This window comes from Anomaloglossus baeobatrachus, chromosome 3, assembly GCF_048569485.1.
Source record: "Anomaloglossus baeobatrachus isolate aAnoBae1 chromosome 3, aAnoBae1.hap1, whole genome shotgun sequence".
Classification (NCBI taxonomy): domain Eukaryota; kingdom Metazoa; phylum Chordata; class Amphibia; order Anura; family Aromobatidae; genus Anomaloglossus; species Anomaloglossus baeobatrachus.
The window spans coordinates 373936251-373950780 of NC_134355.1; the positions used below are offsets into that span (position 1 = coordinate 373936251).

Below are 14530 nucleotides of genomic sequence, written 5' to 3' on the forward strand. Positions count from 1 at the left end.
ACTCAAACGTGTAGCTCCTCCCTCCGGGCTATATACACCCCCTGGATGACAATCTAACCAGTTCAATGCTTTGTGTCAGGAGGATCACACACACACATGCATTCGCTGATATTTTTTTCATTTTTATTTTGATTTTAAAGATTTGGAAGAAAAGCGGGTCCAGTCTGGACTCCCGGCATGTACCTTCTCACCCCACTGTGTCGGCGGTGCTGTTAAGGTTGACTTTACAAGGCTGGAGCCTTCACATGCCGCGCTCCTTCACATCCTCTGAGAGGCTCTGGTTTGAAGTGGGAGCCGTCACGGTCCTCTCTGATTGCAGGAGACCGGTCTCCATCCGCAGCCCTGTCTGGTTCCTGCTGGAAGGAGCGTTCAACCCCCCCTCAGGGACTGGCCCTGCGTCTCAAAAGCTAAGTATTGAGACGTTTTTCAGGGGTCCCGGGTACTTTTATTAGGGGGACAGTATGTGTTTTATCTTTACTGTAAATTCCGGCCGGTTCTGGGGGTTTTCCCTGAGAACCGCGCCAAAGGTGCCTGCTCGTCGGCCGCATGTTAAAATCTAGGCCCCGGCTTCAGTCTGGGCCTAGTTTCGGTTTCGGCTTCTCTGCATGTCATGCATACAGGATGCATAGCGTGGCGCCGCCCACCGCCCGGCCAGCAGAGGGGAGGGCACTCCTCTCTGGGGAGATGTTCCCTCCCCTGTATCTCTCCCTGGCCCTCCTTTTTCCCGCTCTTGGGCTAATACCCGCCCCCCCTCCTCCTTCCAGCGCCATTTTCTCAGCGTTCTTACACTGGACGGCGCTGGATGCTGCAGCTGCTGCTGTTTAGGAAGGCTGACGCTTTACTGGGGCTTTGAGCTGTGGAATCCGGAGGGCACACAGAGAGCGGTCTGGTAAGCCACAACCTCTGGTTGTGGGCTTTTTATTATACACTCTCAGGGCATTCTACAGGAGTGTATTCTTGCTGCAAAGCTTCCACCTCAGCAGCATGTCTGTCACCCGAAGCAAGGCTGCAAACATGTACGCTATATGCACTGCATGTAAGCTCATTCTGCCAGAGCCAAGCACATACCCACATTGTGATGCCTGTGCTAATATGGTTGTGTCTCAGCCTGGAGCCTCCTCAGGGGTCCCTCCGGTGGCTGAACCCCCGGCCTGGGTAGCATCCTTTTCACAAGCTATTTCCCAGTCTTTTGCCGACTCCATGGGGCAGCTGTCGCGGACACTGCTGACCATGCATCAGCCCCCTTCTCAGGGTGCCCCTGCTGCTCTGAGCTCTGCAGAGCTCTCAGAGCATGTCCTAGGACCCCGTCCCCCTAAACGGAGACGCAGGGATCCTTCTCCTTCCTCTTCCCACGGCTCTGATTCTCGTGCCGAGGTGCAGGGCGAGGAGGACTCGTTTACTGTGGGCTCAGACGCTACCTCTATGTACCCCATTGACTTGTCTGAGGGTGATGCGGATGTTAGTGACTTGATTGCGTCCATTAACTCCGTACTGAACCTCAACCCACCAGAGTCAGAGGAACAAGCCTCTCTGGTAGAGATACACCAGTTTACCTCACCTAAGAGAGCTAGGAGTATGTTTTTTAACCACTCCAGCTTTCAGACCACTGTTACCAAGCCCAGGGCCTGTCCTGACAAACGTTTTCCGAAGCGTAGTTCGGATGACCGTTTTCCTTTTCCACCAGAGGTGGTTAAGGAATGGGCACAGTCCACAAAGGTAGACCCTCCGGTGTCCAGAATCTCAGCCCGCACAGTCGTAGCTGTGGCTGATGGCACTTCTCTTAAGGATCCCACTGACCGCCAGGTTGACCTTCTGGCCAAGTCTATATGAGGCGGCAGGAGCCTCGTTCTCCCCGTCTTTTGCGGCAGTGTGGGCTCTTAAGGCAGTCTCTGCCTCTCTGGCGGAGATCCATTCCCTCACCAGGGACTCTATTCCTGAGATGGATGCCTTAACTTCTCAAGCTTCGGCTTTTGCATCCTACGCCATGTCTGCCATCCTGGAGGCTTCTCACCGCACGGCGGTGGCCTCCGCTGACTCCCTCGCGATCCGCAGGATCTTGTGGCTTCGAGAGTGGAAAGCAGACGCTTCCTCTAAGAAGTACCTTGCCAGTCTCCCCTTTGCTGGCTCCCGGCTGTTTGGGGAACAGCTGGATGACATAATTAAGGAAGCTACTGGCGGGAAGAGTACTTCCTTGCCACAAACTAAAACCAGGAAACCTGTCCAGGGCAGGAACCAATCGAGGTTTCGTTCCTTTCGTTCCTCTAACTGGTCATCCTCTAAGCCCTCGACCTCGTCCACTACCGCAGCCAAGGATCGTAAATCCAACTGGCGCGCAAAGCCGCGTCCTCAAAAGACCGGAGGAGCCGCTGCCACTAAGGCAGCCTCCTCTTGACTATCTGGCTGCGCCAGCAACGTCCTTGGTCGGTGGCAGGCTCTCCCACTTTGGCGACGTGTGGTTTCAACACGTCTCCGATCAGTGGGAAAGGGATATCATCTCCCACGGCTACAGGATAGAATTTTCTTCCAGCCCGCCAAACAGATTTTTTCTGTCCACCCCCCCCTGCTCCAAAGCCGCCGCCTTCTCTCAGGCCGTGGCATCCCTGCAGGCCAACGGTGTAATTGTTCCGGTTCCCGCCCGGGAACGGTTCAGCGGTTTCTACTCAAACCTCTTTCTAGTCCCCAAGAAGGACGGTTCCTTCCGGCCCATCCTGGATCTCAAGCTTCTCAACAAGCATGTTCAGGTGCGGCACTTTCGCATGGAATCTCTGAGATCGGTCATTGCCTCAATGACCCAAGGAGATTTTCTGGCATCCATCGACATCAGAGATGCCTATCTGCATGTGCCTATTGCGGTTTCACACCAGCGTTGGCTACGTTTTGCAATCGGAGAGGAACATTTCCAATTCGTGGCTCTCCCCTTCGGCTTAGCCACGGCCCCTCGAGTATTCACCAAGGTCATGGCAGCAGTGGTTGCGGTCCTGCACCTCCAGGGGTTGGCAGTGATTCCTTACCTGGACGACCTTCTAGTCAAGGCCTCATCCAGTGCAGACTGCCAGCGGAGTGTCTCTCTCACTCTCGCCACGCTCGTTCAGTTCGGGTGGCTTGTCAACCTGCCCAAGTCCACTCTGGCCCCGACCCAGGTGCTTATGTACCTAGGGATGCAATTCGAGACTCTGCCGGCACTTGTGAAGTTGCCCTTAGTCAAACAGCAGTCCCTTCGTCTGGCGGTGCGCTCTCTGCTGAGGCACCGCCGTCATTCCATCAGACACCTCATGCAGGTGCTGGGTCAGATGGTGGCGTCAATGGAAGCGGTTCCCTTTGCCCAGTTCCATCTGCGTCCCCTGCAGCTGGACATTCTCCGCTGTTGGGACAAGCGGATCTCTTCCTTGCACAGGCTGGTAGCTCTGTCGTCACAGACCAGGAGCTCCCTTCAGTGGTGGCTTCGGCCCCTCTCTCTGTCACAGGGACGCTCCTTCCTGACTCCGTCCTGGGTGATCCTCACCATGGATGCCAGCCTCTCCGGTTGGGGAGCAGTATTTCTCCATCACAGAGCACAGGGCACTTGGACTCAATCCGAATCAGCCCTCTCGATCAATGTGTTGGAGATCAGAGCTGTGTTTCTAGCTCTCCTAGCCTTCCACCACCTGTTGGCGGGCAGGCACATTCGAGTTCAGTCGGACAACGCGACAGCGGTTGCCTACATCAATCACCAGGGCGGGACTCTCAGCCGTCTGGCGATGTTGGCGGTTCAACGAATCCTCCAGTGGACGGAGGACTCCAAGTCCACCATATCTGCAGTCCACATCCCAGGCGTGGAAAACTGGGAGGCAGATTATCTCAGCCGTCAAACCGTGGACAGCGGCGAGTGGGCCCTGCATCCGTCAGTGTTCAGATCAATCTGCCGCAAGTGGGGAACTCCGGAAGTGGATCTAATGGCATCCCGGCACAACAACAAGGTTCCGGTTTACGTGGCTCGCTCCCACGATCCTCAAGCCTTCGCAGCAGACGCACTGGTTCAAGATTGGTCTCAGTTCCGTCTGGCCTATGTGTTTCCCCCTCTAGCGCTCTTGCCCAGGGTTCTGCGCAAGATCAGAATGGAGGGCCGTCGAGTCATAATCATTGCTCCGGACTGGCCCAGGCGAGCTTGGTACCCAGACCTGCTCCGTCTGTCCGTAGAGGTGCCGTGGCATCTCCCGGACCGCCCAGACCTTATCTCTCAAGGTCCGTTCTTCCGCCAGAATTCTGCGGCTCTCAGATTGACGGCGTGGCTCTTGAGTCCTGGATCCTGACGACCTCAGAGGGAATGCCTGAAGCCATCTCCACCATGACTCAGGCTCGGAAGTCTTCCTCGGCCAAGATTTACCACAGGACTTGGAGGATTTTCCTGTCCTGGTGTCGCTCTTCCGACCATGCTCCTTGGCCGTTCTCCTTGCCGACCATCCTGTCTTTTCTACAGTCCGGTCTACAGCTAGGACTGTCCCTCAATTCCCTCAAGGGACAGGTGTCGGCTCTGTCGGTATTGTTCCAGCGGCGTATCGCCCGACTGGCTCAGGTGCGCACCTTCATGCAGGGCGCATCTCACATCATCCCTCCTTACCGGCGGCCCTTGGATCCCTGGGACCTTAATCTGGTCCTCACGGCCTTACAGAAACCCCCCTTTGAGCCTCTCAGGGAGGTTCCTTTGTTTAGACTTTCACAGAAAGTTGTTTTTCTAGTAGCCATAACTTCTCTCAGGAGAGTTTCTGATTTGGCTGCGCTCTCTTCGGAATCGCCCTTTTTGGTGTTTCACCAAGACAAGGTGGTTCTTCGTCCGGCTCCGGACTTTCTCCCTAAGGTGGTGTCTCCTTTCCACCTTAACCAGGACATTTCATTGCCTTCTCTTTGTCCGGCCCCTGTGCATCGCTTTGAGAAGGCGTTGCATTCCTTAGATTTGGTGCGGGCGCTCCGAATCTATGTGTCACGCACCGCCGTTTTTAGGCGGTGCACCTCACTTTTTGTGCTAACCACTGGTCAGCACAAGGGTCTCGCTGCTTCTAAACCGACCCTAGCTCGTTGGATCAGGTCGGCTATCTCCGATGCCTACCAGTGTTCTCAGGTGCCTCCTCCGCCAGGGATTAAGGCGCACTCGACCAGAGCTGTCGGTGCCTCCTGGGCTTTCAGGCACCAGGCTACGGCTCAGCAAGTTTGTCAGGCTGCCACGTGGTCCAGTCTGCACACTTTTTCGAAGCACTACCAAGTACATGCTCATGCTTCGGCAGATGCGAGCTTGGGCAGACGCATTCTTCAGGCGGCTGTCGCCCATTTGTGAAGTTAGGTTTTGCCTACTTCTCAGTTTGGTTTATTTCCCACCCATGGACTGCTTTGGAATGTCCCATGGTTTGGGTCTCCCATAAGGAACGATAAAGAAAAAGAGAATTTTGTTTACTTACCGTAAATTCTTTTTCTTATAGTTCCAACATGGGAGACCCAGCACCCTCCCTGTTGCCTGTTGGCAGTTTTTTGTTCCGTGTGTTTCACCGGCTGTTGTTAGTAGACAGAGTTCTGGTTTTGCCGAGTTTTACTCTATCTCTACTTATGGGTGGATGTCCTCCTTCAGCTTTTGCACTGAACTGGTTAGATTGTCATCCAGGGGGTGTATATAGCCCGGAGGGAGGAGCTACACGTTTGAGTGTAGTACTTTGTGTGTCCTCCGGAGGCAGAAGCTATACACCCATGGTTTGGGTCTCCCATGTCGGAACTATAAGAAAAAGAATTTACGGTAAGTAAACAAAATTCTCTTTTTTTTCATGCTTTTATCCTTGTTTTTTTTTAATCAATAAAAGCAAGGAAAACGCATCCCAGCAAAGTCTGAGAATCCTGACTTGCTGTGCACATGCTGCTTCTTTTTTCCTTGCAGATTTTGTTGCTGAAAAAAGAAGCAGCATGTCAATTGTTTCTGCGTTTATTTCCTGCTTTTTCACCAATTGATTTCAATGGACTCAGTGAAAAACGCAGGAAAAACACGTGTAATGCCCACTTTGCTTTTTTTGTGTGCATTTTTATGTGCTTTTTAATGTCACTGGGGTTCCCTGCAGCCATTTCCTCATCTTTCAGTCTTTACCGTGGGACTTTGCGGCAGAAAATTCCGGTGATGTCACAAGGTGAATCAAGTTCATGCCCGGCGGATCACCGGGGTTTCTTACAGATGAGCCGGCATGAACTCCGTTCACCTTGTGATGTCACCAGGGTTCTCTGCACCTAGGCCACATAGCCAGTGTCAGCAGACATTTTCCCATCTCACGGTCTTTACCACGGGTCCTTTATGAAGGGAACTCCGGTGACGTAGGTGCCCTGGTGTGTGAGGCAATCCGTACTTCAGTAACCTGGGGTTACCATGGCAGCGAACGGGTCTGTGTGATCGCATTAAAGGGACTTGATTGCAAGAGAGAGTCAAGAGATTCCTCTCGCAGCTTTCAGATAGTTAAACTGCCGAGAGAGGTGCTGGCACTGCTACTGGTAGCGAGAGTTGGGTCTCAGCTGTAACATCCGCCAGTGAGCCGGCGGCAGCGCCTTAACCCCTGCGGTCGCCATGACATAGCACAAAAAGACACATGAAAAAAGCATGTGAAAAAAAGAGAATTTTGTTTACTTACCGTAAATTCTTTTTCTTATAGTTCCGACATGGGAGACCCAGACCATGGGTGTATAGCTTCTGCCTCCGGAGGACACACAAAGTACTACACTTAAAAGTGTAGCTCCTCCCTCCTAGCATATACACCCCCTGGATGACAAATCCAACCAGTTTAGTGCAAAAGCTGAAGGAGGACATCCACCCACAAGTAGAGATAGAGTAAAACCCGGAATAACCGGAACCTCTGTCTACAACAACAGCCGGTGAAAACACACGGAACAAGAACTGCCAACAGGCAACAGGGAGGGTGCTGGGTCTCCCATGTTGGAACTATAAGAAAAAGAATTTACGGTAAGTAAACAAAATTCTCTTTTTCTTCATCGTTCCTTATGGGAGACCCAGACCATGGGACGTCTCAAAGCAGTCCATGGGTGGGAAATAAACAGAAATCTGAGAAGTAGGCAAAACCTAACTTCACAAATGGGCGACAGCCGCCTGAAGGATGCGTCTGCCCAAGCTCGCATCTGCCGAAGCATGAGCATGCACTTGGTAGTGCTTCGAAAAGGTGTGCAGACTAGACCAAGTGGCAGCCTGACAGACCTGCTGAGCCGTAGCCTGGTGCCTGAAAGCCCAAGAGGCACCGACAGCTCTGGTCGAGTGCGCCCTAATCCCTGGCGGTGGAGGCACCTGAGAACATTGGTAGGCATCGGATATGGCCGACCTAATCCAACGAGCTAGGGTCGGTTTAGAAGCCGAGAGACCCTTGCGCTGACCCGTGGTTAGCACAAAAAGAGAGGTGCACCGCCTAAGAGCGGCGGTGCGTGACACATAGATCCGGAGCGCCCGCACCAAATCCAAAGTATGCAACACTTTCTCAAAGCGATGCACAGGGGCCGGACAAAGGGAAGGCAATGAAATGTCCTGGTTAAGGTGGAAAGGAGACACCACCTTAGGGAGAAAGTCCAGAGTCGGACGGAGAACCACCTTGTCTTGGTGAAAAACCAAAAAGGGTGACTCCGAAGAGAGCGCAGCCAAATCAGAGACTCTCCTGAGAGAAGTTATGGCCACCAGAAAGACCACTTTCTGTGAAAGTCGAAACAAAGGAACCTCCCTAAGAGGCTCAAAGGGGGGTTTCTGTAAGGCCGTGAGGACCAGATTAAGGTCCCAGGGATCCAAAGGCCGCCGGTAAGGAGGAATGATGTGAGATGCGCCCTGCATGAAGGTGCGCACCTGGGCCAACACTGACAGAGCCGAGACCTGTCCCTTGAGGGAATTGAGGGATAGTCCTAGCTGCAGACCGGACTGTAGAAAGGACAGGATGGTCGGCAAAGAAAATGGCCAAGGAGCATGGCCGGAAGAGCGACACCAGGACAGGAAAATTCTCCAAGTCCTGTGGTAAATCCTGGCCGAGGAAGACTTCCGAGCCTGAGTCATAGTGGAGATGACCTCGGAAGGAATGCCTGAAGCCGTCAGGATCCAGGACTCAAGAGCCACGCCGTCAATCTGAGAGCCGCAGAATTCTGGCGGAAAAACGGACCTTGAGAGGGAAGGTCTGGGCGGTCCGGGAGATGCCACGGCACCTCTACGGACAGACTGAGCAGGTCTGGGTACCAAGCTCGCCTGGGCCAGTCTGGAGCAATGATTATGACCCGACGGCCCTCCATTCTGATCTTGCGCAGGACTCTGGGCAAGAGAGCTAGAGGGGGAAACACGTAGGCCAGACGGAAGTGGAACCAATCCTGAACCAGCGTGTCCGCTGCCAAGGCCTGAGGATCGTGGGAACGAGCCACGTAAACCGGGACCTTGTTGTTGTGCCGGGATGCCATTAGATCCACTTCCGGAGTGCCCCACTTGCGGCAGATTGACCGGAACACTGCCGGATGCAGGGCCCACTCGCCGCTGTCCACGGTTTGACGGCTGAGATAATCTGCCTCCCAGTTTTCTACGCCTGGGATGTGGACTGCGGATATGGTGGACTTGGAGTCCTCCGTCCACTGAAGGATACGTTGAACTTCCAACATTGCCAGGCGGCTGCGAGTCCCGCCCTGGTGATTGATGTAGGCAACTGCTGTCGCGTTGTCCGACTGGACTCGAATGTGCTTGCCCGCCAACAGGTGGTGAAAGGCTACGAGAGCTAGGAGCACAGCTCTGATTTCCAGCACATTGATCGACAGGGCTGATTCGGACGGAGTCCAAGTGCCCTGTGCTCGGTGGTGGAGAAATACTGCTCCCCAGCCGGAGAGACTGGCATCCGTGGTGAGGATCACCCAGGACGGAGTCAGGAAGGAGCGTCCTTGAGACAGAGAGAGGGGCCGAAGCCACCACTGAAGAGAACTCCTGGTCTGTGGCGACAGCCACTAGCCTGTGCAAAGAAGAGGTCCGCTTGTCCCAAAAGCGGAGAATGTCCAGCTGCAGAGGCCGCAGATGGAACTGGGCAAAGGGAACCGCTTCCATTGACGCCACCATCTGACCCAGCACCTGCATGAGGTGCCTGATGGAATGACGGCGGAGCTTCAACAGAGAACGCACCGCCAGATGAAGGGACTGCTGTTTGACTAAGGGCAGCTTCACAAGTGCCGGCAGAGTCTCGAATTGCATCCCCAGGTACGTAAGTTTCTGGGTCGGGGACAGAGTGGACTTGGGCAGATTGACATGCCACCCGAATTGAACAAGCGTGGCGAGAGTGAGTGAGACACTCCGCTGACAGTCTGCACTGGATGAGGCCTTGACTAGAAGGTCGTCCAGGTAAGGAATCACTGCCAACCCCTGGAGGTGCAGAACCGCAACCACTGCTGCCATGACCTTGGTGAATACACGAGGGGCCGTGGCTAACCCGAAGGGGAGAGCCACGAATTGGAAATGTTCCTCTCCGATTGCAAAACGTAGCCAACGCTGGTGTGAAACTGCAATTGGCACATGCAGATAGGCATCTCTGATGTCGATGGATGCTAGAAAATCTCCTTGGGTCATTGAGGCAATGACCGATCGCAGAGATTCCATGCGAAAGTGCCGCACCTAAACAGGCTTGTTGAGAAGCTTGAGATCCAGGATGGGCCGGAAGGAACCGTCCTTCTTGGGGACTAGGAAGAGGTTTGAGTAGAAACCTCTGAACCGTTCCCGGGCGGGAACCGGTACAATTACTCCGTTGGCCTGCAAGGATGCTACGGCCTGAGAGAAGGCGGCGGCTTTGGAACAGGGGTGAGTGGACAGAAAAAATCTGTTTGGCGGGCTGGAAGAAAATTCTATCCTGTAGCCGTGGGAGATGATATCCCGCACCCACTGATCGGAGATGTGTTGAAACCACACGTCGCCAAAGTGGGAGAGCCTGCCACCAACCAAGGACATTGCTGGCGCGGCCAGATAGTCAAGAGGAGGCTGCCTTAGTGGCAGCGGCTCCTCCGTTCTTCTGAGGACGCGGCTTCGTGCGCCAGCTGGGTTTTCGATCCTTGGCTGAGTTAGTGGACGAGGCTGAGGGCTTAGAGGAGGACCAGTTAGAGGAACGAAAGGAACGAAACTTCGACTGGTTCCTGCCCTGGACAGGTTTCCTGGTTTTAGTTTGTGGCAAGGAAGTACTCTTCCCGCCAGTAGCTTCCTTAATAATTTCATCCAGTTGTTCACCGAACAGCCGGGACCCAGCAAAGGGGAGCCCAGCAAGGTACTTCTTGGAAGAAGCGTCTGCTTTCCAGTCTCGAAGCCACAAGATCCTGCGGATCGCGAGGGAATTAGCGGAAGCCACCGCCGTGCGGTGAGAAGCCTCCAGAATGGCAGACATGGCATAGGATGAAAAAGCCGAAGCCTGGGAAGTTAAGGCAACCATTTCAGGCATAGAATCCCTGGCGAGGGAATGTATCTCCACCAGAGAAGCAGAGACTGCCTTAAGAGCCCACACTGCTGCAAAAGACGGGGAGAACGAGGCCCCTGCCGCCTAATATACAGATTTGGCCAGAAGGTCAACCTGGCGGTCAGTGGGATCCTTAAGTGAGGTGCCATCGGCCACAGATACAACTGTCCGGGCTGAGATTCTAGACACCGGAGGATCTACCTTTGGTGAATGAGCCCACTCCTTGACCACTTCAGGTGGAAAGGGAAAACGGTCATCAGAACTACGCTTTGGGAAGCGTTTGGCAGGACAGGCCCTGGGCTTGGTCACAGTGGCCTGAAAACTGGAGTGGTTAAAAAACATACTCCTTGCTCTCTTAGGTGAGGTAAACTGGTGTTTTTCTACCAGAGAGGCTTGTTCCTCTGACACTGGTGGATTGAGGTCCAGTACGGAATTAATGGACGCAATCAAGTCACTAACATCCGCATCACCTTCAGAAAGATCAATGGGGTACATAGAGGTAGCGTCCGAGCCCACAGTAAAGGCATCCTCCTCGCCCTGCAATTCAGCTCGTGAATCAGAGCCGTGGGACGAGGAAGGAGAAGAGTCCCTGCGTCTCCGTTTAGGAGGACGGGGTCCGGGAACAGATAAAAAATCCTCTGTGAGCTCTGCAGAGCGAGTCGGAGCAGCAGAGGCGCCCTGAGAAGGGGGCTGATGCATGGTCAGCAGAGTCCGGGACAGCTGTCCCATGGAGTCAGCAAAGGACTGGGAGATAGCTTTAGAAAACGATGCTACCCAAGCCGGGGGTTCAGCAGCTGGAGGGACCACTGGGGAGACTCCAGGCTGAGGCACCACCATGTTAGAGCAGGCATCACAATGTGGATATGTGCTCGGTTCAGGCAGAATGAGCTGACATGCAGTGCATATAGAGTAAAGCCTTGCTCCTAGTGAGAGACATGCTGCTGAGGTGGAGGCTCTGCAGTAAGAATACACTCCTTCAGAATGACCCCCAGAGAGTGTATAATAAAGCCCACAACCAGAGGTTGTGGCTTACCAGACCGCTTTTTGTGTGCCCTCCGGATTCCACAGCTTGGACCCCCAGACAGATGCAGTAGCTGCAGCAGCCAGCGCCGATCAGTGTGTGAACGCTGATAAAATGGCGCCGGAGTGAGGAGGGGGGGCGGGGTTTAGTCCAAGAGCGGGAACCGGAGGGCCAAGGAGAAATACAGGGGAGGGAAACATCTCCTCAGAGAGGAGTGTCCTCCCCTCTGCTGAACGGCCGGTGGGCGGCGCCGCACTGTTCCCCTGCATGACATGCAGGGGCACTGAAAACGAAACTAGGCCGCATCTGAAGCCGGGGCCTAGATTTTTACATGCGGCCGACGAGCAGGCACCTTCGGCGCGGTTCTCAGGAAAAAACCAGAGAACCGTCCGGAAATCACAACAAAGTGAAATAACACACTCTCCCCACAATAAATGTACAAGGGACCCCACAATAACGTCTCAATACTTAGCTTATGAGACGCAGGGCCAGGTCCCTGAGGGGTGAGCGCTCCGTCCGGCAGGGTCCTGAAAGGGCTGCGGATGGAGACCGGTCTCCTGCAAAGCAGTGAGAACCGTGATGGCTCCCACTTCAAGCCAGAGCCCGAGGGATGGTGAAGGAGCGCGGCATGTGAAGGCTCCAGCCTTGTAAAATCAACCTTAACAGCACCGCCGACACAGTGGGGTGAGAAGGGACATGCCGGGAGTCCAGATTGGACCCGCTTTTCTTCCAAATCTTTGAAATCAAAAATCAGATGAGAATGCATGTGTGTGTGTGACCTCCTGAACACAAAGCATTGAACTGGTTGGATTTGTCATCCAGGGGGTGTATATGCTCGGAGGGAGGAGCTACACTTTTAAGTGTAGTACTTTGTGTGTCCTCCGGAGGCAGAAGCTATACACCCATGGTCTGGGTCTCCCATAAGGAACGATGAAGAAAAATGCGTAAACAATAAAAAAAATGTGCATTTTTTTCAGCTGCTTTTTTCCTGCTAAAACATGCGTTTTTATGTGCAGATTTTCTGCTCAAACTAACGCAACGTGGGCACATAGCCTTATAGTTCTTAGCCCATTCTTTCCAGCTTGTTGCTTTGAAGCAATCCTCTGTATTAATTTGTGAGACAGATTTCACGCCAAGCAGCTTGCTACAATCAAATGCTGCGAGTGGCAGACTCCAGAGAAGAATGGCTTTTTCTTCAATCCATTTTAGAGCCAGCATGTAGCTGTGTTGTAACTCACTATAAGGCTATGTGCGCACGTAGCGTTCTGTCCCTGCAGAAACTTCTGTAGCGATTTGAACAGCACACGTGCGCTTCATATCGCTGCAGAAAGAGTCCGTAATGAGAAAAAAAAAAAAAGCCGATTTCATGAGCTCTGAGTGCAGCCCCTCCCATAGACAGAGCGGGGAATGCATGCAGAGCGCAGGAAAGAAGTGACATGTCACTTCTTAGAGCGCGTGCTTCGGGCAGCAGCTGAAGTGCTGCACTCTAATACGCCACGTGCGCACGTCTCCTGCATAATCTTCATACATTATGCTGGGGACGCAGGACGTATGCAGTTACGCTGCGGTGCAGCGTAACTGCATGCAAATACGCAACGTGCGCACATAACCTAAAGGATGTCAGCACTTCTGACACTGTGGCAGGTGTACACATCAAGTGGTAAGTTACGGTAGTTAAAAACAAGCATATAGCTGTGTATAACTTTCACCTGTGCTGGGGAGGGCAGCTAATACACAATTGCTCTGGGAGTATTCCGCCCCCCCCGGAGCATACTCCTACAAAAACTCAAGTGTATAAAATCCGGAACACAAAATTAGCAGCAAATACACCATAAAATCACTACCTGCTTAGGCTGCTTTCACATCAGTGAACGCATGCAAATGCAAGTGTTATTGAGAGAGCGCAAGAGCGATATTGCGTGCGGAACAGTCAGGATTCGGTGACATGCAGTATTTGGATGGAGCTCAAAAAAGCTACAAGTAGCGATTTTAAAACAAGGTAAAAAACCGCAAACCAACGGATCTAGTATATGACGCATGCAAGCACACCTTACCGCGATTCCAGTGAAAATGCGATGAAGTGACCGCATTTGTCAAGGATCCGGTCACATGCGTTTGCCTGTTTTTTTTTACGTCCATCAAAAAACGCTGATGTGAAAGCAGCCTTCGATCACGCATGCAATTTTTGATGCAGCTTTTTGAGACATATATTCTCCTCTGTATCTACTCCTGTATCAGTTTTCCCTTCTTTTTACATCTCCTGACTTTGGCTCAAAACCTGCATGTGTGATTCCAGTCATAATCTGATCTTGAGATTTGAAAGTCCAAATAAAAAGCTCATCCTGAATAAAAAATTGTCAAATCTGTATTTTCTTAGAGCAATCAATGACATCATAAGACAAACTCTGCACCATAATTTTACGTTAATCTGATTAGTTCACATCCAGAATTGTCACTTTTATTTACAGATAAAAAAATCTTTAAATTAAATAAGAGTCAAAACAGAATTATGAAGGGATTTGTTACAATAGATACAGAGTAAAAAAGTCTGTACATCTCGGAAGTGTCCATATATTCAGTGGTATGAAGCCATGGGGCACGTCAGCTCTTCAGCACTCCTTCCAGAAAATCTCTCTCAAGCATCTCCTCAATTTTCTGTCTTGCTTTGCTGGAGAACATTTTTTGGTTCTCCAGTTTAATATCCTTGTTGGGAAAAGAATTTTGATAAAGGATTGGGCTCCCTGAGTCTCCAACACATCTGCTCGTCACTTTGCTATTGAAGACCTGACTGAGTACGTTGAAAAAAGGCAGAAGCTGCTCCATGCTCCGAATGGTGGAAATGGTAAGTAGTAAGTGCCCAGGGTCCCAGTCTAATATTCTTCCTGAGCTGTCCTCTTCTGGATTTTTCTGGATCAATAAATAAATGATAAATTAAAAAAATCAAAACCGGTTCTTTTGGATTTTTCTAAAATATATAGTCATGGCCAAAAGTAGAGACTTATACAAATATTTTGGGGTTCACAAAGTTTTCTGCTTTAGTGTTTTTACATCTTTTAAT

At 52.2% G+C, this 14530-nt stretch overlaps 1 protein-coding gene across 1 annotated transcript in view; it reads right to left on the reverse strand.

The window, feature by feature from the left end:
- Positions 1-13833: 13833 nt before the first annotated feature.
- DOP1A (DOP1 leucine zipper like protein A) overlaps positions 13834-14530 on the reverse strand; it is an 80936-nt gene continuing 80239 nt past the window's right edge. Inside the window, exon 25 of the mRNA XM_075340168.1 lies at positions 13834-14379. Coding sequence (XP_075196283.1) covers positions 14074-14379 — 306 coding nt within the window. The 3' untranslated portion in view covers positions 13834-14073. The remainder of the gene's footprint in view (positions 14380-14530) is intronic.